At 38.6% G+C, this 26943-nt stretch overlaps 1 protein-coding gene across 1 annotated transcript in view; it reads left to right on the top strand.

Annotated features, from left to right (window-relative positions):
* Positions 1–26943, top strand: part of nup210 (nucleoporin 210) — an 88597-nt gene extending 61654 nt beyond the window's left edge. The window contains exons 26-40 of the mRNA XM_079803120.1: positions 23–103; positions 185–316; positions 3207–3365; positions 3442–3533; positions 3702–3876; positions 4169–4344; positions 8356–8576; positions 10518–10654; positions 10812–10920; positions 12934–13080; positions 13185–13435; positions 13571–13775; positions 16783–16899; positions 17012–17086; positions 25815–26943. Of these exons, the coding sequence (XP_079659246.1) occupies positions 23–103; positions 185–316; positions 3207–3365; positions 3442–3533; positions 3702–3876; positions 4169–4344; positions 8356–8576; positions 10518–10654; positions 10812–10920; positions 12934–13080; positions 13185–13435; positions 13571–13775; positions 16783–16899; positions 17012–17086; positions 25815–25918 (2181 nt within the window). The 3' untranslated portion in view covers positions 25919–26943. The remainder of the gene's footprint in view (positions 1–22; positions 104–184; positions 317–3206; positions 3366–3441; positions 3534–3701; positions 3877–4168; positions 4345–8355; positions 8577–10517; positions 10655–10811; positions 10921–12933; positions 13081–13184; positions 13436–13570; positions 13776–16782; positions 16900–17011; positions 17087–25814) is intronic.

The following is a 26943-nucleotide window of genomic DNA, read 5'->3' as shown; positions in this document are numbered from 1 at the left end:
TCAATATTGTTGATATTGACAGGATCAAGTTGATGTTGAGGTGGTGCAGCTGAAGGCCATTAGAATTAGAGCTCCCATCACCAGAATGAAGACGGGAACATTGGTAAACACGCATTACGATTTGCTCAAAGTTTTGTCTACAAAATATTTTAGATTGTTACAGAGATTTGGTCTCTTGCTGTAGATGCCGGTGTATGTGATGGGCCTGAGCAGTAGTCAGACGCCCTTCTCTTTTGGGAACGCTCTTCCTGGACTGACCTTCCACTGGTCTGTAACTAAGAGGGACGTTCTGGATGTCCACACACGCCACGCAGAGGTCAGAATAAAACTCTTTCTCTGCTGCACAGTGCTTGTTTTCACTATTTTTGTGTTGATTTTAACTTCATCACAATTAGTGCTGGTGTCTCAGTATTTTTCCTAGTATTGACAATATTTGATATATACACCGATCAGGCGTAACATTATGACCACTGACAGGTGAAGTGAATAACGCTGATTATCTCATCACTAGGGTTGGGAATCGTGAGAAATTTTCCGGTTCCGGTTCCGCCTAACGATTCCGGTTCCGATTCCGGTTCCATTAAAATTATTAAATAACTAGTGGTAAAGGAAAAAGGCACAATACGCAACTCAAACAATCCATTTTGTGTTTATTACTTGCTCTAAAATTAATTTACAGGTTGGCAATGTCAAAAAAGTCCTGTACTGTACATATATTACAGTATTAATTAAGCCATTCTTGCAACACATTTTTTTTTTCAAATGAACACCTCTGAAATTGTCTTATTACATTTTATCTCTCTGGCTCTGAATAAAACCAAGTTATAAATTATATTTATTAGTTATATTTATTAATTAGTTGTATATTAATTTAATAGTAATTCAGTTATTCAGTGAACTTGTAAATAATAAATTGCAATTCAGCATTACAAAGGTAATTGTGCCTAAACGCTTACCTAAACCATGGTGAGTCAACGGTTGACAAATATATATTTTTTTTTATAGGCCTTTGACTATAAATCTGGTATAAGCCCTGTGGCACTCTGTGCTGTAGCAAATGTTTTGTCAAATTGCTAGTGCAGCCTCCTTTGCATGTTATTAACTTTTCACATGTGTTACATTTTGCTTCATTATCATTCATTCTTTGGAAATGAATCCATACTTGTGACTTTCTCTTCGCCATGCTGGTGGTCAACGAGAAAATATCTGACGCAAAACCGTAAATGTGAAGCGCGAGGGCTTTCAATGCTGAACTGCGTTGCACTCCTGGAAGCGGCAGGCAACGTAATTAATATTCATGATGAGGTGAGCCAGGGTTGCCAGGTTTTCACAACAAAACCCGCACAATTGCTACTCAAAACTAGCCCAAAACAAGCCCAATCGCGTTTCAGGGGGGCTTCTCCGGTAAAATGCGCATTTCCGGGGCTAAATATCACATAATTGGGGTCGCTTCAACCCGCGGACATGAAACACAGCCCGCGTCAACAGTGTTTAAGTAGCCCAATTCCGCGGGAAAACCACGAACTTGGCAACACTGGCTGTCACTCGCTATTAAAGGATACGCTTCCAGTATTTCGCACACACATTGCACCAGAACCGTTTTCGGAACCGAAACTTAGGAATTTCGCGCGGTTCTGGTATTTTTCAAAAATCAGTTTCGGTTCTGCATAAGAACCGGTTCTCGGTTCCCAACCCTACTCATCACGGCACCTTTTAGTTGGTGGTATATATTCGGCAGCAAGTGAACATTTTGTCCTCAAAGTTGATGTGTTAGAAGCAGGAAAAATGGGCAAGCGTAAGGATTTGAGCGAGTTTGACGAGGGCCAAATTGTGTGATGGCTAAACGACTGGGTCAGAGCATCTGCTAAACTGCAGCTCTTGCTGTTAGTATCTGTCAAAAGTACTCCAAGGAAGTAACAGTGGTAAACAGTGGGTCATGTTCAACATTTTGTTTTTATTGTGAGTGTACACAAATATATAAAGCGAAGGCTTGATATAAAGTGAAGGCTCGCCCTTGATGTCCGATCAAACAGACAAGCTCAAATTGCTCAAGAAGTTAAAACTCTGAGGTCTGCAAAGTTTTCTTATCAGTGCCAAAGAGACTCAAAATACTCAGTCGATTTTGATCATTCAGGCAAGTGTTATACATCATTATAATCTGTTAAGCTTCTACTTATATTTGTGTACACTCACAATAAAAACAAAATGTTGTGCTTTGTGCAAAATAAAGAAAACAAACATGATGCGCAATCTACAGCCTCTGTCAATGAAGTCCAATCTGATACTCTTCAGAAAATGAACTGTAACTTATTGAATACTTGTCACACAAACATGAGGCCTATGTCTAAAGAAACATTGACATGTCAGGTTTTAAGTAATGTAATTCAAATCGGAAAATATTCTCTGTTTATGTAATCTGTTTGATAAGAGAGAGATATCAATCGTTTGCCAGCCTCTTCATTAGGTTTAATGTGTCCACGCCCACAGAGCGTGCGTTCTTTTTAAAGTCAAATACTGACGCGATCCATGCGCGTATATACCCACCCACATCAACTTGAATAAAAGCATCAAGTTTAGTGCATGTACTCATTTTGAGACGTGGTGAGGAATAATCCTGGAATAATTTACCTCAGAAGATAAGCTCATAATGTTATGCCTGATCGGTGTATCTCAATATTTTTGTATTGGCTCTCGATACATTTTTAAAAAAGGAAAGGAAAAAGACAATGGAATATCGCAAAATTATTTAGTTATACTGTACCTTTCTTACAGTTTTGCAATATATTACTATGTACTATATACTTTGTAACCCCTGTATCATGATGTGGATCGTATCAGCAGTTTATTGGCAATAGAAGAGCTTTTGTTACAATGTAAATAAAAAGTGTTTACTGTAAAATCAACACTAGTTTATAAATATACAACCTAGACATAAAAAAAAATTACTTGAGAGGAACATTTATAATTAAATATACTTAAAGGTACCAATATAAAATTTAAAAATGTGATACAAAAATGTGTGGTTGTTGCAACAACAAGATCGAGTTCTTTGAAGAACAAAGATTCAAAGAAACACCTCAGCATTACCTGGGACAAGTGGCAGGTCTATTAGTTGGCATTTACACATTTCTGTGGTGAACCTTCACTCCAGTTCACTCCACTTGTGCTTCAGTTTAAGCAGTGTTTGTGTGATATCTCTCCTGCAGGCGTCTGTACAGCTCAATGCTGAGCACAACTTTGCCATGAGTGTGTTTGGCAGGAGTAAAGGCCGCACTGGATTGAGGGTGGTGATGAAGGCCAGTGTTCCTCTGGCTGGACATCTGGAGGACAATGCCCTTGAACTCTATGATGAGATACAGATTCAGGTAGATTGAAACTCATTCTGTCATTCATTTGCTAAACAGTGAGCAAAGATTGACTCTACCATACATCGTATTTCAGGTCTATGAGAAACTGCAGCTGTTGAACCCAGAAGTTCAAGCAGAGGAGATACTGATGTCCCCAAACTCCATGCTGAAGCTCCAAACTAACAGGTGCTTCAGTTCAGATCAACACATCGTGTCAGCCAGACTGGACATTAAATAATATTTAGTAACTTGACAGACAAAATTAGAATATTAGATATTAGAAAATTAGAATAGTCTTTTTTTTGTATTTCTTTGCGTGTCAACTGTATAGTGTATGTGTGTTATTTCCTGTAGAGATGGACAGGGGTCACTGTCATACCGTGTGCTAGACTGTCCGGACAGAGCTGCTCTCATCCAAGTGGATGATAAAGGTCATCTGACATCTGGGTCTCTGACAGGAACAGCATCCCTACAGATTAGCTCTCAGGAAACATTTGGTGTCAATCAAACCACCATCATCGCTGTGAAGGTAACACTCAGACATATAACGGCTGTTTCACACAAACTCCGTTTGCAGTGTGTATGCGGTTTGTATTTTTTTTCCGCTTACCTAATAGAGAACAAAATAGGGGATAAGTAACTTGCATTAATTGCAGATTGGTGATATTGCTTATTTAAAATCTTGTGATTAATTTTTAGCAACTGACTGGCTGACAGTACATTATCACTCACATATTTATATTTTGTAATTCACTGTAGATCTTAACTGAATGTTTTAGTAATTATTCAGAATCAGCAGTGTTTGTGTGTTGTTGTTTAAGGTGGTGACCGTATCATACCTACGTCTGAGCACTAGTCCAGTGATGTACACGTCTAACAGAGAGACTGTGTCCGCCATCCCGCTGGGAGCCGTTCTGACCTTCACCGTTCATTTCCACGACAGCACAGGAGAAACCTTGCACAGCCACAACTCAATGCTCAGCTTCTCTACCAACAGGTGCAGCAAAACCAGGAAATGAGACCTGCAAACACATACACAGTCCCTACGATGCAAGCCAGCAACATTACAAAACTACACCGCTCCTATTATAGTCAACAAAACTACACCGCTCCTATTATAGTCAATAAAACAACACCGCTCCTATTATAGTCAATAAAACAACACCGCTCCTATTATAGTCAACAAAACTACACCGCTCCTATTATAGTCAATAAAACAACACCGCTCCTATTATAGTCAACAAAACTACACCGCTCCTATTATAGTCAACAAAACTACACCGCTCCTATTATAGTCAATAAAACTACACCGCTCCTATTATAGTCAATAAAACTACACCGCTCCTATTATAGTCAACAGAACTACACCGCTCCTATTATAGTCAACAAAACTACACGCTCCTATTATAGTCAACAAAACTACACCGCTCCTATTATAGTCAATAAAACAACACCGCTCCTATTATAGTCAACAAAACAACACCGCTCCTATTATAGTCAACAAAACAACACCGCTCCTATTATAGTCAACAAAACTACACCGCTCCTATTATAGTCAACAAAACTACACGCTCCTATTATAGTCAACAAAACTACACCGCTCCTATTATAGTCAACAAAACAACACCGCTCCTATTATAGTCAACAAAACTACACCGCTCCTATTATAGTCAACAAAACTACACGCTCCTATTATAGTCAACAAAACTACACCGCTCCTATTATAGTCAACAAAACTACACCGCTCCTATTATAGTCAACAAAACAACACCGCTCCTATTATAGTCAACAAAACTACACCGTATTATAGTCAACAAAACAACACCGCTCCTATTATAGTCAACAAAACTACACCGCTCCTATTATAGTCAACAAAACTACACCGCTCCTATTATAGTCAACAAAACTACACCGCTCCTATTATAGTCAACAAAACTACACGCTCCTATTATAGTCAACAAAACTACACCGCTCCTATTATAGTCAACAAAACTACACGCTCCTATTATAGTCAACAAAACAACACCGCTCCTATTATAGTCAACAAAACTACACCGCTCCTATTATAGTCAACAAAACTACACCGCTCCTATTATAGTCAACAAAACAACACCGCTCCTATTATAGTCAACAAAACTACACCGCTCCTATTATAGTCAACAAAACTACACCGCTCCTATTATAGTCAACAAAACAACAAACTCCTATTATAGTCAACAAAACTACACCGCTCCTATTATAGTCAACAAAACTACACCGCTCCTATTATAGTCAACAAAACTACACCGCTCCTATTATAGTCAACAAAACTACACCGCTCCTATTATAGTCAACAAAACAACACCGCTCCTATTATAGTCAACAAAACTACACCGCTCCTATTATAGTCAACAAAACAACACCGCTCCTATTATAGTCAACAAAACTACTTGCTCCTATTATAGTCAACAAAACTACACCGCTCCTATTATAGTCAACAAAACAACACCGCTCCTATTATAGTCAACAAAACTACCGCTCCTATTATAGTCAACAAAACTACACCGCTCCTATTATAGTCAACAAAACTACACCGCTCCTATTATAGTCAACAAAACTACACCGCTCCTATTATAGTCAACAAAACAACACGCTCCTATTATAGTCAACAAAACTACACCGCTCCTATTATAGTCAACAAAACTACACCGCTCCTATTATAGTCAACAAAACAACACGCTCCTATTATAGTCAACAAAACAACACGCTCCTATTATAGTCAACAAAACTACACCGCTCCTATTATAGTCAACAAAACTACACCGCTCCTATTATAGTCAACAAAACTACACCGCTCCTATTATAGTCAACAAAACTACACGCTCCTATTATAGTCAACAAAACTACACCGCTCCTATTATAGTCAACAAAACAACACCGCTCCTATTATAGTCAACAAAACAACACCGCTCCTATTATAGTCAACAAAACTACACCGCTCCTATTATAGTCAACAAAACTACACCGCTCCTATTATAGTCAACAAAACAACACCGCTCCTATTATAGTCAACAAAACTACACGCTCCTATTATAGTCAACAAAACTACACCGCTCCTATTATAGTCAACAAAACAACACCGCTCCTATTATAGTCAACAAAACTACACCGCTCCTATTATAGTCAACAAAACTACACCGCTCCTATTATAGTCAACAAAACTACTTGCTCCTATTATAGTCAACAAAACTACACCGCTCCTATTATAGTCAACAAAACAACACCGCTCCTATTATAGTCAACAAAACTACACCGCTCCTATTATAGTCAACAAAACTACACCGCTCCTATTATAGTCAATAAAACTACACCGCTCCTATTATAGTCAACAAAACTACACCGCTCCTATTATAGTCAACAAAACTACACCGCTCCTATTATAGTCAACAAAACAACACCGCTCCTATTATAGTCAACAAAACTACACCGCTCCTATTATAGTCAATAAAACTACACCGCTCCTATTATAGTCAATAAAACTACACCGCTCCTATTATAGTCAATAAAACTACACCGCTCCTATTATAGTCAATAAAACTACACCGCTCCTATTATAGTCAACAGAACTACACCGCTCCTATTATAGTCAACAAAACTACACGCTCCTATTATAGTCAACAAAACTACACCGCTCCTATTATAGTCAACAAAACAACAAACTCCTATTATAGTCAATAAAACTACACCGCTCCTATTATAGTCAATAAAACATCACCACTCCTATTATAGTCAACAAAACTACACCGGTTATATTACCAAAACATGGACTAAATATTTTGCATCAAAATAGTACGCATAAATGCAACATATCGCCAATATACTGTCAAAATTATCCTAGTTATTTTAATACTAAAATATATTAGCCTTTCACCACAGTACCATCTGAAGTATCAAAAGTGGTTTGATATTAAAAGACAACTTTCACAGGACTTGCTCAGTTTGGGACACTACATTTTCAACTAAATATCCAAATAAATCTAATTAGTAAACTAAATTAACTATATAAACTAAATTACTGATCTGCCCACATTGTCACTATATGATAATTCAAATGAGCTAGATGACATTACATTTTTGGGACACTACATTTTTCAACTAAACATTGAAATAAATCTAATTAATAAACTAAATTAACCATTTAAACTAAATTACTGATCGAATTATTGATCTAAAGCCTACACTGTCACTGTATGATAATTGAAATGAACTGATGACATCAGCGTTTTTTCCAGAATGGCGATACAGCTGAATAACATTATGCTGCATTATTTTCCTGTTTAACACTGTAAAGCTGCTTTGAAACAATCTACATTGTTAAAAGCGCTATATAAATAGTTGACTTGACTTGACATCACCGTTTTCCCCAGAGCGGCTGTACATTTATATATATTTGTTCATGCTAAGTTCAACATTTACTTATACATTATTAAAATCTTGTTAACATTAGTTAATACACTGTGAACTAACATGAACAAACAATGAATACCTGTATTTATATCAACTAACGTTAACAAAGATTAGCAAATACAGTTACAAATGTACTTCACATGGTTAGTTCATGTTAGTTAATACATTAACTAATGTTAACTAATGAAACATTATTGTAAAGTGGTACCAAAATTTCCTGGAGGCACTGTTGACAAAGCTGTCTACAGTGATGATTCTTGCAATGTTGACATTTTGCTTGAATTGAATAGCAATATAAACATATGCATTATATGGCCTGTGGTAATTGTGGACTAGGAACACAGAGGAGATCTGGAGAACTAATGATTGCTCACAAATGAATGAATGTTTATTTACAAATGCGTAGGCATCAGAACACAATATTAAAGGTGGTAATAGCAGACAATTTAAATGTCATATTTATACAGGAATATTAAGAAAAAGCAGTGGGTATGGTTTTTTTTTGCTAGCTTGATCAATGATTTATTTTTTTGGATTTTAACCATCTATATTATGTGTGCAGGGATGATTTGGTGCAGGTTGGTAAGGGTTCAAGTAACGGCACGCTGATGATACGGACGGTCAATGTGGGTCTGACTCTTCTGGGAGTTTGGGACTCCGAGCAGGCCGGACTCGCTGATTTCATCGCACTACCTGTCCAATATGCCATTCATCCAGCAGAAGCCCAGCGGCTGGTCGTGGGAGATGTTGTGTGTTTTTCTGCACAGATTATCAATCAGGAGGGTAAGAGAGGACAAAGACACCTAAAAAATACTAGACAGGCATATTTGCCTGCAGGGTTCCCACTCGTCCTGGAAAACCTGGAAAATTGATGACAAATTTTCCAGTCCTGGAAAACACATGGAAAATTAGAGAAAATGTAAAATGTCCTGGAAAATCTTGTTGTTGTCTGGGAAAATTCTTTAAAAAAAAGTTATTTCTTTAGCCGAGTATAAAGAGTTTATCGCTGGCCCAAACAATTAGCGCTAGTTGCAGAAAGCACATGTTCAGGATTGCTGAGTTTGATGCGTGTGAGTAGTATTTGAATAATGATGTTTAGTCTTGTGTTGCCACTTACAGCAGTTAGCTAATGCTATAACTGCTCAAATGTATGCAGTGAATGTTAACTCGTAAGCTGCTACCTAATCACATAATTTTGATATAAAGTCAGATTTGAGTGTTATAAAGTCAGAATTGCAAGATATAGTAAGAATTGCGTGATATAAACTCGCAATTCTGACCTTTTCTTCACAATTGACTTTTTTGCTCAGTTGCGAGTTTATATCTTGCGATTCTGACTTCTTTTCTCAGAATTGTGAGATCTAAACTGCAAATGCAAGTTATAAAGTCCAATACTGAGGGGAAAAGAATTGCGACAATTTTCGCGTTTATATCACAAATATGTAAACTCGCAATTGCGAGAGTCAGAATAGCGAGATAAAAAGTCACAATTACCTTTTCTTTCTATTCTGTGGTGTAAACAAGCTTCCATAGTCATAATGTATGATTAAGAGCTCATATTGAAAAATGCTGGATTGTTAAGTAATGGCAATAAACTGTACGGCTTTTAAAGGGTTAGTTCACCCAAAAATGAAAATTCTGTCATTAATTCCTCACCCTCATGTCGTTCGACACCCGTCAGACCTCCGTTCATCTTCAGAACACAAATGAAGATATTTTAGTGTAAAGCTGATGCTGAGAAAGGCTTCAGATAGGCCTCCATTGGCATTCAGTACATTCACACTCACAAGACCCATAAAAGGCACTTAAAACGTCGTTACAAAGTCCATCTCACCACAGTGACTCTACAATAATTTTACAATGCGACGACAATAGTTTATGTGCGCAAAAAAAAATCAAAATAACACCTTTATCCAACTTGTTCTTCGCTTCCGTGTGTGTCTCCACGACGCATGCGCGAGAATATGACGCAGATCCGGCGTTCGGACACATGACCCAGAAGAGATTTGTTTACAAGCAGAGGAAGACGCGCGTATCTCAGCTGTTGGATTCTACATTGATCGTGCTTTAGGTCTCGCGTAGTTCTCAAAATGGGGCTAAAGTGTGCATTTCATGGATTCCTGAACGCCGGATCTGCGTCATATTCTCGCGCATGCGTCGTGGAGGCACGCACGGAAGACAAGAACAAGTTGGAAAGGTGTTATTTTGATTTTTATTTGCGCACAAAAACTATTGTCGTTGCATCGTAAAGTTATTGTAGAGTCACTGTGGTGAGATGGACTTTGTAACGACGTTTTAAGTGCCTTTAATGGGTCTTGGGAGTGTGAATGTACTGAATGCCAATGGAGGCCTATCTGAAGCCTTTCTCAGCATCAGCTTTACACTAAAATATCTTAATTTGTGTCTGAAGATGAACGGAGGTCTGACGGGTCTCGAACGACATGAGGGTGAGTAATTAATGACAGAATTTTCATGTTTGGGTGAACTAACCCTTTAAAGACTTCGAAAGCAATATTTGGCATGAGCCTTGTCTTTTATTCCCGCGGTAGTAAAATTGAAAATGTCCTGGAAAAGTACTGGAAAATGGTTGCTGAAAAAGAGTGGGAACCCTGTGCCTGTCTAGTACTGATATACTACTAATGGCATATTTATTTCAGCCCAAACTGAGCATTTAAACAGGCATGGCTTTCTGTGAGTATTTGAGTGTCCTGTTGTCATGGTCAGGTACGTCAGGTGTGTGGAGTTCATCATCCAGTGCTGTGCTGGAGGTTGAACCCAGGACCGGAGCCGCAGTGGCCAGAGACAAGGGCACAGTCACCGTCTTCTACGACATACCAGGCCAACTCCGCACTTACATAGAGGTGAGCGCCTGTAGTATCAAATAGATCCAAACTCATCAAAAATGAGTTCCTTTAATTTGGAGATATTTTTAATCATGAAAATCATGAAAAGACAGTGGTCTAAATCTGTGATCCATATTAAATTGTAGACGTATTATAACATTGTGTTTTCTTTTAGGTTTTTATTGAAGATGCAACTGTGACGTCCGTCTTGACTCCCTCAGTGAAGAAAGACAGAGACTCTAAAGTCTTGATGTCAACCAGGGACACCGGAAGCAACCTCATTGGTACAGATCACTCCTTGAATTGCTGTAGTCCTCACACTGGTGCTCATTGAGGGTCATGCTTATGTGCTGTGTTCGTGATACGTTTGTGTCCTGCCTTAATGCATTAACCCTCTGATCAGTGTGATTAGTCAAGTCAACTTTATTTATATAGCGCTTTTAACAATGCAGATTGTTTCAATGCGGCTTTACAGTGTTAAACAGGAAAATAATGCAGCATTATTTTATTCAGCCGTCTAGCCATTCTGGAGAAAACGGTGATGTCATCAGTTCATTTCAATTATCATACAGTGACAGTGTGGGCTTTAGATCAGTAATTAGATCAGTAATTTAGTTTATATGGTTAATTTGGTTTACTAATTAGATTTATTTGAATATTTAGTTGAACATTTTTTTGTCCCCAACTGATCAAGCCAAGCCAAAGGCGACAGTGGCAAGGAAACAAAAACCCCATCAGGTGACCTAATGGAGAAAAATAAACCTTGGGAGAAACCAGGCTCAGTCAGGGCGTCAAATTAATCTTGATAATGTTAAAAATGTTGTTTCTAAAGATGGTAAGCTAGTTTCACTCTTCTTTGTCAGGTATAGGTTTGGCTGTTTGTATGAGAGTGAAGTTTGGATCCGTATTTGTGTGAGAGTGAAGAGTGTCAAAGATTTCTAATTAAAATGTGTTTCCACACATTCCAGCCAATCACATATATGTCTGTTGAACATCAAAGGTGTTTTGTGTTCATTTAGCTTAATATTAGTTATGTATATGTCACTTTAAAAATCTCACACAGAGGGACCAGATAGAATGTTTTCAATTAAAGTAATATTATATAATGGCCCCAAAAGTAACAAAAAAGTAAAAAAAATATATATCATTTTTAAAAAAGTAACAAAAATGTGTGAATTTGTGGATGTTTGTAATGATAAAACAATAGATAGAATACTGTTGAAAATTAAGGTTAGAAGAATTGTGGTTATCAAATACATCCATACATTTTTGCTAAAAATCTATGTTGCATGTGTATATACACCCTGGAGCTGATAAAGCATGGCGCTAGTATAGTACCCAATTATTTATGTGAATCCAGTCATAAAAATACAATTTACTTTACTGTATAGGATGTCAGGGAAATTGGCAGAATTTAGATGAATAAATAGGGCACTTAAATCGTAATATGGACTGGTGTCTGTGAATATTAAACCACAAAATGATTTAAATCTGAAGTCTGCATGTTGTGCGTGTCAGTTTGGTCTGCTGCTACAAAAAACTCAAGCACGTGTGACATGTCTGCCATCTCAATAAAAATGAGGACACAAACACATGAACTTCATCTCCAGAGCTGCTCTGAGAGTCACTTCACCAGCACTTCACTGTTTTATTTGAGAACTGTCTTCATATTTACACAGAAAGCTCTTCATGACCAAACACCAAAATAAAAGTTCACTTTAACTTGAGTAAATTGACAGAAATGTATTGTATGTATCTAATGTATGGTAGAAAGTAATTATAATATCGTTTCTTGAGGAATATAATTTTTTTAATCAATATTTGTATTTAAACCATAAAACACTGTTTGCCAGAAAATCAAAGGAATTGTTCAAATATCATTTGATTTTATGTTTTCAAAAGATTAATTAGGTTGTTAATGTTTTATAAATTCAGATCAGACCAGATTAGATAGACCTTTTTGATTGTTAGATAGACCTTTTTGATTATTAAAATGTCATTAACATTAACAACCATTAACATTTAATCCTGAAAAAAACTGAATTTGGAAACTTAAAAAACATCTAATCTAATTTGGAAAAATAAAACGGATTTCAAAGGGACTAGCAACACTAAAGTCATGGGTTTGATTCTTAAGAATCACAAATGCAGAAATGAGAATGATTTTATACTATGAATGAACTGAAAGTGTCTGCCAAATGTAAACATTTCCTTAAACATGTATTGTGTTCTATTTATTTGATCACAATACTTTTCCTCACAGCATCATAACACTCACTGTTTTCTTGTGTCCACAGGAAGCTGCTCCTCATCCCAGTTAGACAGCGTGGCTTTGCTTCACCCAGAGTCCTCTATCAGCTGTCACCTCCACTTCACCAGTAGCGCTGTGGATTTCTCTGCTCATGACGTCTACCACACTCGCACCGCATTTGACGCCAGCACAGGTCTCTCGGATGAAGCTTCGCGCGTTTTTGCCACTGGACTTTAGGCATTTAAATGAATAAATAAACGTTTTAAACCTTTCATCTTGATCTCCTGTGAACGTCAGGTTTCTACAGCTGTGCATTGAGCTTTAAGCCCATGAGTGACCAGCAGGTGAAGGTGTTGAGCATGTCTATGACTGACGTGGAGGTCACGGCCATTGTGCAGGGCAGTCACTTCAACGGACAGCAGATCGGCACTCGGCTGCCCGTCAATCCAGGCATCTACGCTGATCAGACGGACATCATCCTGAGTAATCAGCACACATCTGCTGATCTCACCATCTATGGGACGCCAGGAGCTCTGCAGCAGCTAGATGTAATGTCTGCACCTTTGTCTCTCTCTGCTATTTGTGTCTGAAAAGTGAAATCATTTTGTTGATATGTCTGAGATTGCTCAACTAAGCATTAGTGTATTCACCAAACATTCTGATTGGCTCTTTCTGACGTTTAGGTAAAGAGCAGTTCTCCTGCAGTTGTGATCGAGCAGAAGGAGGTTTCCCAGAGCTTTCCAAGCTATATCAGATACACGGTTAGTGTGGTGAACCCGCAGGGAGCTCTGACAGCGTCTCTGTCTATAAGCAGCGGGTCCAGTGATCAGGTGCTGCTCATTCCAGTGTCTGTCATGCATCTAGCTGCCAGCGGCACTTCTATGCAAGGTTGGTTCCTCCACATCAGTCTGATAGTAAGAAATATTGTTTATGATATTGTTACTACTTTAACAAGTAGTATGTGGTAGCCATGTAGAGATGGTGGTCCAGTGGGTTAAACCATGGAACTGATACGCTGAAGGTTGCTGGTTCGATCCCAGCGGTCACCACCAGTGTGTCCTTGAGCAAGGGACTTTACTCCATGTTGCTCCAGGGGGATTGTCCCTGTAATAAGGGGTACTGTAAGTTGCTTTGGAAAAAAGCGTCTTCCAAAATGCATAAATGTAAATGTAGAAATCTAGTTCTCCTTGATCCTTTAAAGGTGGGGTATGAAAAAGGAAGGAAGTATGATCTAAAACACTTTTGTCCAAATTTGTTTAAACTTTCTTTATATGTCAATACATAATTAAAATTTAAGTACTCTGAAAAAGAGAGCATAAAAATCGAGTGACTCTAGACTTTTTAATCTGCAATAAACACAGCTCATTATTTTCGTTCGGGCCGAATCAAGTGATTGGCTTGGGCGACTGTCACTCTCTCTCGTTACCATGGCTACCACCGCTTTTGCTCAGGATCTGCCCACATGCGCCCCAGTGTTGCCAAGGGCTACTTCAACACTGCTGCCGCGGCTGTTTTTCATGTCCGCGGGTTGAAGCGACCCCAATTATGTGATATTTTGCCCCGGGATTTGCGAATTTTAGCAGGCTGCCCTACCAAAAAGACACATATTTTACCCCCCAAATTTTTACCGGAGAAACACGATTGGGCTTGTTTTGGGCTAGTTTTGAGTAGCAATTGGGCGGTTTTGTTGTGAAAACCTGGCAACCCTGGCGCACCCGTTTGATTTGAGTTCAAGAGGCTGTATTTCTGCTGGACAGGTCATCTTTCATTTTGATTATACATTTTTTTGGTTTATGTTTTCATGAAGCATGTCTCACTAGCACACGTAGCTGCCTAATATAGCTAACATAACATTACTTAGCTTAAAGTTACAATGTTATACACTTAGCGAACCATTAGTAGAGATGATAAATACTCAATATGCTTAGCTCAAGTTGATCGCTGTCGTCTTGAATTTCACAAAATGTAACTTTAGATAACAAAATGCATGTGTAAAAGCTAGTTCACCGCATCCAGGAACTTTTTTTAGAGCTAAGTTAGCTTTAGCTGCTACCCTCTGTCTAAACTCTTTTACCATGTTCACCGGGAACTTTACCTGCACGTTTATTTCGGCCCTTGGTTTGTTTTTATATACTCTACCAATGTTTTTATCTTGTAGCTGTGTGTGTCGTAGACACTGTGTTGTGTGTGTATTTTGAACTTTACCAGTAGCGTTATTCTAGCTTGATAGTGAGTACTAAAAGACATCTTATTTGTTTATATTCATAATGATAAAGTTAGATTTTTTATTACATGTGATTCTGACATGATGTCACTACATGCACTTCTTCTCCGCTCGTCTCAGGTTAATAATGTGTCTTTCAGCTGAGCTGATCGCGGTCGGCGCGTTCATGTGTTATGGGGGCGTGGCTTTGGAAAGAGCCCAGAAGGGAGAAGGTGGAGTGAATGGAAATAATGAGCTGTCTTTAAAACAGTCGTGAGAGGTCTACAGACACTCAATTTTCATACTTTCTTTTTCAGAGTACTTACATTTTTATTATGTATTGATATATAAAGAAAGTTTAAACAAATTTGGAAAAAAAGTTTTTTTAACCAAATCCTACCTACCCTACCTTTTAACATATGCAAGGTCTTGGTACCATTAAAACATCCTGCACATTTCTTAGCTTGAAACATCCTTCTCAGAAAACAGCATTTATTTAACCATGCTCCAAAAAAGGCTTGTTAGGATGTTGTGGGATTTGTGATGTCACACGAGCAAATATATTTACATATGACTGCCTCTAGAGCAAGACACTGATGAATAGTTATACATCATCTCACCATAGGCCAGGTGACAGCCATTATGCGACTGTATATCAGTGGCCGCACTCGCATACAGTCGCATAAAGGCCATCACCTGTGTACACCAGATGTGAGCATCTCTGTTAGGGCTGCAACTAACGAATTTTGTTATCTTTTCTTTTCAATCGATTTCTTTTTTTGATTCATGTAACTATTTTTTAATGGTTAATGTATTTGTTTATTTTCTGAATAGTCGATTAATCCTTTTGGTAACTAATCTATGTATTTACATATACCTAATGATATTATTTATCACAAAAAAACATATTTATGCAGTGTTGGCCTAATTAGGAAAGGTGTTTACTATGGCTGCATTCACAGTCACTTTTGGGGGGGGATTTACAGCAGCGACTGTGTGAATCCTGAAATGTTTTGTTCGTTCAGGAGATTGTTCGTTCAGGAGATTAAAGTAGCTGCTTCAATATGTTCATTCAAACAGCTGAAGTCTAACTAACCATTTCAGTTTTACAGAGCACCATTTTATTCGATCTCTGTTTAAAAAATGTCCACACGTTAGATCGGAGACCATATTTTTGTAATAACCGCTAATTTTCAGCATGCCGGGAGCTGCCTTCATTGAGGAACATAAACAGAATCGACACACGTGAATGTTTACGTAATCGACGGAAAAGATTATGTTGACGTGTCGTTGTAGCCCTAATTTCTGTACAACCTTCAGAAGGACCCCAGTGTCAGGAACAAGTGCATGGTTTATTTTTACTCGTGTCCCAAGTGTTTGAGAATTAGATGTTTGCTTTGCATAATGTCTGTAAGGAAAATTGTGACAAATGAAGTGTAAGTAAACAGTTTGATAATGGTTTGCCTGTAAATGATGAGTGTTTTGAAAACATTATCCCAAAAAAACCAAGTGCTATAGCGAGGGAGCATTGGATAGTTTCCCCATGCAGTGACATTACCAATCATGACAGTGGCCGAGCCTTAAGGAAGACAATCCTAAAATGGATTGTTCTAACAGATGGGTCAGAATGAGGGTTGAACATGTTCTTTGTTTTTTGCTCCTAAATGCTTGCTTCTTTACCTTTTCTTCTAGCACATATGGTAGATGGAGCAGATGGGCCCAATATTCTTCAGCAGTTTATTGACTCCTATCAAGTGATGTTCTTCACTTTATTCGCTCTTTTGGCTGCCACTGCTGTTGTCATCATCGGTAAATGCTTCCATATCCTGCAACACTTTTTAATATCATGGATAAGACAGTGATCATTCCTTCTTTTTGAATATCTTTTTATATTTTAACAATATTCTCTCTTTTTCTGTAGTGTGCCATGTACTGTTTTCTCCAAGAGATCCTGTCAGTCATGCTGCATTCATCCTGAAGACTCCGCCTCCCACTGGTACATGCATCTGGAAAATACTCCTGCAATTATGTAACCAAATTAGTCCTGGGAATCGATTAAAAAAAGTTTTTTAAAAAGTAATTTAAAATCGCACGATCGGCTCACTTTTTTTCTTATCAGTGCTGAAGAGACTCAAATAACTGTCATTTTTTTTTATCATTCTGGCAAGTGTTATACGTCATTATAATCAGTTTTTTCGTGTACAGTCACAATAAAAACAAAACGTTTTGCTTTTTGCAAAATAAAGAAAACAAACATGATGCGCGATCTGCAGCCTCTCTCAAAGACGTTCATTTCTTCAGAAAAGGAACTCTAGCTTAGTAAACACTTGTCTCACAAACATGAGACGTATGTCTAAAGAAACGTTGAAATGTCAGGTTTTCGAACCAAATCGAAAACAAATATTTTGTGTTTATGTAATCGGATAATGAAGTGGCTCACGGGTGACTGACATCTATGTATTTTCACACAGATTAGATAAACACAGAATATTTGTTTTCGATTTGGTTCTAAAACCTGACATTTCAACGTTTCTTTATGCGACCACGCCCACGGAGCGCGCACTCTTTCAGATTCAAATACTGATGATCCACGCGTCAACGCCCACACATCAACTCAAACAAACATCTAGTGAAGCGCTGTAACGTTACTTCAGCTACATCATTTTGAGACGCGTTGAGGAATAATTCACCTCATGAAAAGCTGTTCATGTTCTGTTCAGAGCAAAGGATTGTAAGGTAGACCAAGTTTATTCTGATAGCATCTGTGATTATTAAATGCAAAAAGACCGTTTAAATATGAATCCTGCTGAAAACATAAAAAATTGTACAAAAAATGTATTAAAAAAATGCTCTTCTTAGTCATTTTGTCTTGTTTCTAGTCTAAATATTTAAACATCTACTAAATGCATCTTGATTTAAGAATAAAACTAAATCTTATTTAGTTGAAATTTGTACTTAAGGCCTTTGTTGACTACATTCTAAATAAATGATTCTGAGTTTTTTGTAGAATGTGATTTTGTTTTGTTTTGTAGAAAGTGAATTGCTTTCTTTACAGTGAAGTTTGTTTTGTATAAATTGTATCTTAATTTTAATTATTTATTATTACATTTTTTAGCATGAGACTACTTTCAAAAACAAATTTTTTTAGAAAAAATCCTCTTAGTAATTTTTGTCTTGTTTCTAGTCAAAATATTTAAACATTCTTAAATCAAGATGCATTTACTAGATAAGTACCATATATATATATATTTTTTTTATCTATCTATCTATCTATCTATCTATCTATCTATCTATCTATCTATCTATCTATCTATCTATCTATCTATCTATCTATCTATCTATCTATCTATCTATCTATCTATCTATCTATCTATCTATCTATCTATCTATCTATCTATCTATCTATCTATCTATCTATCTATCTATCTATCTATCTATCTATCTATCTATCTATCTATCTCTCTCTCTCTATCTATCTCTCTATCTATCTATCTCTCTATCTATCTATCTCTCTATCTATCTATCTCTCTCTCTCTCTCTATCTATCTCTCTATCTATCTCTCTCTATATATATATATATATATCAGGGGTGGGCAAGTTAACGCGGGCGATTAATTTTTTCAGCTTAACACATTAAAAATATTTAACACAAATAACGCAGCCTCCGTTTTTATATCCATTTTTGCCTAGCGTTACATTATATGCTCACGCTCTTATTCATGTAAATGCTTCCAAGCGCGACAAGACACAAGAGAATGCCCTGTATGTCAGTGTCCTGTCTGTGTGGCTGCGTCTTATGTCAGCTAATCGAGGGACACTCTGACACGCACACACACACACACACACACACACACACACACACACACACACACACACACACACACACTCGACGTGTTAGACGGATGCTCCCATCGAGTTCTCTTTTGCTCTTGAACAAGCAATAACAACAACACAGAGAATTCTGAGTATTCTCATATTAGGAGTCTTAAATTGGTCAAATAACGTCTTAAATTAACTTAAAGAGTTGTGAGGAAATGAGATGCGCGGGACAGCGCGTGAGATCCGCGTCATGTTCGTCAGCGGCTGTTCTTAAAGTGACAGTAGCACTGATGATGCCTGTCATTAATGTTCATCAAAGAACACCGGGAACAGAGAAAATTGTAGCTTTAATGATGATTAATCTATGTTTCATTTATTATTTATGCAGTTAAAGGTGTTTGATAACTATTACATTTCTGTATGTCTAACAGGGAAGGCCACAGGTAAAAGTAACATTTATTATAATGGTTTTATGTAAAGATTGTTTTCAGTTCACTTAAATTAAAAGTTGTTTTTTTAAAGCCTAATAAATGTTGAAATTGGGAGCTTTCAGTTATACTGTAATGTAACGTCATTAATGTATAATAGAGACTTTAGTATCAGTGATACTGGCCCTCATTCATAAAAAGATGCCATTACAACAATTTAAAGACAGTATATTTTAAATATGTGTTTCTACATTAATTTGGAGAGTAACTGAAATTATTACAATATCAAAATATTTAACTTAAAATATTAAAAACTTGCGATTAATCGCGATTAATTACAGACAAAAAAATGTTTTAATCGATTCCCAGCACTAATATATATATATATATATATATATATATATATGTCCTTTGTCCTGTTGCTCTGTCACATACCTGAAGCTCATTATGCAGGTCATGCGGGCTATTATGTTTTTTTGTCCACTCGGGTGTGAATCCAGCATTATTCATTAGCTATCACGCCTCCTTGCATACTGTCTTTGTGAAGAAAACTGTCTTACAAATTTTTAATCAGTGTATTGTTTTATGTGAATGAGTAGGCTTAATGATTCTCACATCAGTTTAAAGCAAAAACTCTAGGCAAATACACCCATTAGTCAAAAGTCTTGTGGACACATATCTATTGTGTGTTTTGAGGCCTTAATTGTACCACCTCCAAGGGGTCATAATTCCCAGGGTCTTCGCAGAAACCTTGCAGCAAGTCGCCAACGCAACACAGAAACCCCTCTCCTACAAAACCTTGGGGGAAGACATCCTTTGCTGCAGCCATGGCCAAGAAACCCCCTAATTTCGCTCCCTCTAATCCGGATGCCTATTCTGCTCTTCTAATTTTGCCATTCAAAAAATGGAGGGTAACTGTTGGCAAGGTCAGCCTCCCCTTGCTAGTTGGAGCTCACCCGAAGTTCAAAAAAGTTTCACTTTTCCTAGAGTGTTCCTTCCAACACGCGTTGGGGGATTTCCCTGTTCTAAAGGGAAAAACAATGCTTGTGCACATCTTCTCAATGTCACCACACAGCTCCCTAAAAAATTCCTGTTATTTCCTGGCTCAAAAAAGGACTGCTCCCTTCATCCCATTTTGGATCTCAGAGTGTTGAAGAAACATTTAAGAAAATGCAACTTAAGATGTTAACACACGGCTCTCTCTGTCTCTCTCTCTCTCTCTCTCTCTCTCTCTCTCTCTCTCTCTCTCTCTCACGCTCAAGTCATCCGAACGGTTCACATTGGTCTATCTGAAGGATGCTTTCTTCCAAATAAGCATCTATCCTCTGCACAGGAAATTCCTACGTTTTGCATATTAAGGCATATGTTATGAATTCAGAGTCCAAGAGTGTTCTGTCTGTATGCAGAGCTGGGCTTAGCCCAAATAAGAATAGTGGGTCTCCAGATCCTAGCATACATTATATTGGCAAAAGTTTTGACCTGCCTTTACATGCTTGTGAACTTTAATGACATCCCATTCTTAATCCAAAGGGTTTAATATGGAGTTGGCTCACCCTTTGCATAGGGCTGTGCAATTAATTGAGTTTCGATTTCGATTTTGGCTCCCAACGATCACCAAAATAGTACAATGGAGAAAAAAACGATTATTTTGCCATGTTCAGTTTTGCAAGAACACTCTTATTTGGTCTTGCGTTCTGAATGAAACGCGCACGCACACATCCGCCCCTCCCGAAGCCACAAACTCTCTCAGGTCGCGAGTCTCGTGACTCGTGTGCATATCATCCGCTGGAATTTAAAAACTCGGCGCGAGTAAAGATGGCAGAAGGAGGGCAGTTACAGCAGCGTTTGGTGAGGAACAAAGGCAAAACCAACTCCGTTGTCTGGGAACAGTTTGGCTTCGAGGAATCAGATGACGAGCAGAAACATGCTACGTGCAAGATTTGCCACATGGTAGTGGCTGCAATGCAAGGGAACACCACAAATTTGTTTAACCACTTGAAAATTAAACACAGAGTGACCTATGACAATCTAATAAAGAAACAAAAACTGACGAGAGCAGGGGTGCCGTTTAAACGTCCTTTTTTTTCCTTCATATTTTTCAAATAATTCTCTCTTTGTAAACTTTGTTCAATGCATGCGAGTGCTGCCATATTTTCGAATATGACCAGTCGTTTTCACCGTCATCACCCGGGTTTAGTGCCAGAAGACGTGAATGAGAAGTAGCTCGCGCTGTGAGAAAATTTGTCTCTGTGTACTCATCCGAGAGCGCGCACACGTCTCTCAGCGCGCAAATATTGAGTTCTCTTTCAAGTCTTGCTCTTGAACGGACAAACTCACACAAAACGTATGTCAATGTCCATCTTGATGAGTATCCTAGCAGACATAGTCTATATATGCCTTAAAGGGGCTATATGCGTTTTTCTGAAATTTAAACTCGCGACTGACACCTGTGGCCAAAAAATAGAACTGCTCTCATTTTCTGCTCGCTCTCGCAGTGGTGGTGACGTCACATCCGCAGACAGCGCGGGAAAAGACGACCCGCCAGAAAATAGGAAAAATAGGATACAGGCTTATAGGTGCACCCACTGTGAGCGGACAAGGTGTCAGTATGCTCATCAGGAGATGTTTGAGTTATAAATGGTAAAATAAAAAGGCTATTGTTACGTTTATTTTGGGGAAAAAGTTGCATATAGCCCCTTTAAGTAAACTTTATACATTCGATAAAGACGACGCATATCCGAGCATTAGGTCTTAAAAGGGCAGTAGCCTTTACTGGTGTCTGTTTAATGTCAAACAACAAAAGACAAGGACATCACTCTCTGCTCTTGATTGAATAGCTTTTGTAAGTTTAATAGGATTAATCTTTAATTTATGCACTCAAATATGCAATGTTATTTTACATTTGTTACATTTCTGTACCTGAAAACTAATGTTAGACGTACCTGAAAAACCTGAAAAGCATATCTAGCTGAACCATATTGTTGATCTTATTTATTTGTGGTTATCATTTTTACTTGAATACTTTTATACTTTGATTTGAATATATGTTATATTATTTATTGTAATAGTTCAAAAAGTACAACAAATGTTACAATTTCAATTGAATTGTTGAAAGGTGTCTTTTTAATAAATGCAACACATTCCCAAAGTCATGTGAAATAATCGTGTTACATAATCGTAATTTCAATATTGACCAAAATAATCGTGATTATGATTTTTTCCATAATCGAGCAGCCCTACCTTTGCAGCTATAACAGCTTCAGCTCTTCTGGGAAGGCTTTCCACAAGGTTTAGGAGTGTGTTTATGGAATTTTTTTACCATTCTTCTAGAAGCGCATTTGTGAGGTCAGGCATTGATGTTGGACGAGAAGGCCTGGCTCTCAGTCTCCACTCTAATTCATCCCAAAGCTGTTCTATCGGTTTTGAGGTCAGGACTCTGTGCAGGCCAGTCAAGTTCCTCCACACCAAACTCGCTCATCCGATGCTTTGTGCACTGGTGTACAGTCATGTTGGAAACTTGGCACAATGCAGTCAGGCAAGTCCCGTTCTCCTGGCAACCGCCAAACCCAGACTCGTCCATCGGATCGCCAGACAGAGAAGCGTGATTGGTCACTCCAGAGAACACGTCTCCACTGCTCTAGAGTCCAGTGGCGGCGTGCTTTACCCCACTGCATCCCACGCTTTGCATTGCACTTGGTGATGTAAGGCTTGGATGAGCCACTCGGCCATGGAAACCCATTCCATGAAGCTCTACACACTCATCTTGAGCTAATCTGAAGGCCACATGAAGTTTGATGTCTGTAGCTATTGACTCAGCAGAAAGTTGGTGACTTCTGTGCACTGTTCGCTCAGGCCACATCAAAATCACAGTCAGTGCATGCTACCACTTAATGGCTGAGTTGCTGTTCCCAATTGCTTCCACTTTGTTATAATGCCACTAACACTAACTAATTGGAATATTTAGTAGTGAGGACATTTCACGAATGGACTTATTGCACAGGTGGCAACCAATCACGGTATAATGCTTGAGTTCACTGAGCTCCTGAGAGAGACCCATTCTTTCACAAATGATTGTAGAAGTGTCTGCATGCCTAATGCTTGATTTTATACACCTGTGGCCATGGAAGTAATTGGAACACCTTGATTCAATGATTTGGAGGGTTGTCCCAATACTTTTGGCAATATAGTGTATATGGACGATTGGCTGATTATAGCCAATTCAAAAGAAAAAGTGGTGCTCACTTGCAGAGACCGCTGCTTCCACCCTCAGGTTGTGAGTGTCTGATGTAGGAGAGATTCGGCGAGGCACTTTTTCGGAAATACCCATTGTCCTTTGTTCTTCTTGCTATTGGATGAGGACATGTACCTCAGCGTTGACACATTAGCCCATCCGTGTCCCAAAATGCTGCTTTACGCTCCCCTTTCCCAGATAATTTCTACTCTACTTGACTTTTTAATAGTAAAAAGCACCCAGGAGGCCCAAAGCACCATGGTTGGCAGAAATGATCTTCTGTATGCCCAGCCGTGTCACCTCCCGTTATCCTGTCCCGGTTGGGGAAACGTACCATCCTCACTCAAAAAGGGTGACCCTCTGGGCTTAGGTGAGACACAGGGCCCACAACTGATCTTCTGTCTTTTAAGATATCTCCTGGCTCTTGCCTCAGCCAAACGTGTCAGCGATTTGCATGCACCCTGTTCATCCCTAGTGCACTAAATTCTCTCTCAGTCGAGATAAGGTTTTTCTTAGGCCTAACCCAACTTTTATGTGTGCTGTAAATGATCTTTCCTCCTTTCACTCACCCCCTTTCTCCACAGAGGATCAGAAGTTGAATGCTCTGTGTCCTGTACGTGCTCACATGGACAGGACTAGGGATGTGACGGTGAGGAAATTTTCCCACCGGTTAATTGATGTGTGACAACACCGGTAATACCGGTATCACCGGCGGAGGCTTTTAAATCTAAAGTAACATGCACACGACCGCTCTGAACTGAAAACGCGCCGGTGCGCACACACCGTGAATGACAGCTCGTCTGTAAATGCGCGCTCTGTGAGACCATGGGTGCGTCTCAATCAGTTCCCTAGTTCAGTAGTCAGGGCACTGATCAAGCATTGATCAGTCTATGATTGAGATGCACGCCATGAATGAATAACAGTTCGTCCCCTTGTTTATACTCGACGCGCCCACACGAGCGCGAGGGTGCGCGCGGCAAAAAAATGCGCGGAGGCTCGCACTGCGGAGCAAGGCGAAAGTAAACAATGCGCGCTCTGTGTGGCCGTGCACATTTTACTTTCAGTTTTGAATTAGCGCCAATTCGGCTGCAGGTTGCTTGAATTGTGGGTTCATTAGCCTATTATTTTTAATGAAAAACACAACAACAAAACAAATGACAAACTCCCTTAAATAGGCGCTTTTACGTTTCGCTTTGAAACCAAATCTTCCGCAATCATCTCAATCAGCTCCTCACTCTTAAATCTGATGAATGACTCCTGCCGCTGCCGAGACTCACGGTCGGATCCTGCTTTATTAAGCAGATACGTTCAGTTTTTATTTGTATTGTCTGTTCTCTAACTGAACTAAATTATTTTATTACTATAAAAAAATCAAAGACGGTGGGCGGTGCCACGGTGGGCAAGTGATGTAACCGGTGTTGAGTCTGGACACCGGTAACACCGGCAACACCGACTATCGTAGCAAGCCTAGACAGGACCCGTTCTTTCACAAGGATCTTTGTTCATGTTATTAAGCATGTCGTTATTACCCTCGTCTGGTTCCATTTTCATGATTGCGTGCATTATCAGGCGTATACATGCATTCATATCGCCGCTGGGTTGACACCCTAATGTTGAGGGTTGTTTCTTTGTGATGTGTCAGGCACCGCCTTTCCAGGTGACCATCCTCTGGCTTCCAGGGCCTTGCTGTGAGTGTATGGGCTACTGGGGAGCTGTCCATATCTCCCTTAGGTGAATCTCCAACACACGTTGATGAAAGAGGAAGTTACTGTTTGTAAAGCCGGTTTTCTGAAACATTGAGGGCAGAGATCCACCAAGCTTGCCCCATGAGAAACAAATATGCTCACTGAGGAAATGTAGCCTGTGCAGGGGCTTTATGCACTCTGATAAGGGGTAGTTCCATTAGGCACACACTCTTGTCTGTCGAAAGCCATTGGTGCAAATGGATGCTTCTGCAGATGTCAGGTTTAGATGCCCTTCCTCAATGTTTTAGAGAAAGGGTATGAACAGTAACCTATTGTTTCTTTAAATCCACTGACAGAGCAACTGTCTTGCTCAACATCTTTATCCGACAGCAGAATCTATCACTCTTGTTGTTCAGAACACACCTGCACACAGAAATGGCAACTGATCTGACTTTACCACATTTTATTTTATTATTATTTCTTCTGGTGTTTAGGAATATTTGTAACCTCTTGTAGATGTTGATTACTGACTTTGAGTTGTAAATGCTGCTGTTTTTTCAGGTGTAGCTAAGCTGACTGAGAGCCCCTTCAACAACAGTGCGTCTTCAGACATGAAGGGAAGCCCAAGATTACGTTTGTATTCACCAGACTACAACTCCAGATAAACCTTCTCCACCTGAAGACTGAAGAAAGTGCCTTATAAATACAGGAGCGTGTATAAGCGTGCTGGAAAATGGAAAAAAGTATTGCTTACATGCTTAAAACGATAGCTTTTTATTTCTGATTGAATATGTCAGGCCTGCATAGTTTTGTCTGCTTTTGTTTGATTATTTAAATGTTTGATGTGTGCTCTCATTTATTATTATTATTTTCATAACCTTTTTTCCAATAGTTTTCATAGCTTGAGATATGTTGTGATGTTAAATGTATGTCTTTTTTTCTTTGAAGCTCAGGACAACCATTGGAAACTAATGTGATTATGTAGCATGTTATTGAATAGTGTGAATAGTGCAACCACTGATTCCGTCCAAAGTGCTCTTACAAGTGTTTGATCTGCAAAAACGAATGGCCAGTCGTTTCATTTAAATATTGGTTTTAAATATTTTGAAGAATTCTTGAGTTGAGTGCAGCTTCTTTATGTGAATTGATGTGAATGTTAAAAATGTTTAAGGGCTTAGTTCAGTTCCATTGCTTTAGCAGGTAATGTGGTTCTGAAAGGACAGGCTAGTAATCAGTGAAGTAGCATTTGCTGTTGAAAAGTCCTACAATAGATACTGATAATTCTGTTACTGTGAGTTTGAGTCACATTCAAGATTGTGACCATTTTTGACCGAATAAATGCCTCAGCCTTGTGAGCCTGTTTAAGTGAGACAGAAATGCTTAATGAATAATTCGTTTTCTTCTAGTATCTGCCTTTGTAAGCGTGAGCCATAATGTGACTCATAGAACTGCTGCACTGAATAAGATGAGGATTTGTGATGTATGTCATAATCTATGAGTTTAATTTGTTTATGTAACCACTTCTGAGCCTCAGTGTGTTTGCTCTTCTGTCTATCCCTGTGTTTGCTCTTCTTCTACCTCCCTCAAAAAAATAATAGCTTGTGCTTTGAGAACAGCCTTTATTTACTGTGTGTTTTTTGCAGCATGTGATCAATAAACATAAGATTGCTTTTTATGTTCTTAAAATTCA

Source organism: Gobio gobio (assembly GCF_949357685.1).
Source record: "Gobio gobio genome assembly, chromosome: 21".
NCBI lineage: Eukaryota > Metazoa > Chordata > Actinopteri > Cypriniformes > Gobionidae > Gobio > Gobio gobio.
The sequence above is the reverse complement of the archived record's forward strand: the minus strand, read 5'-3'. Positions and strand labels throughout refer to the sequence as shown.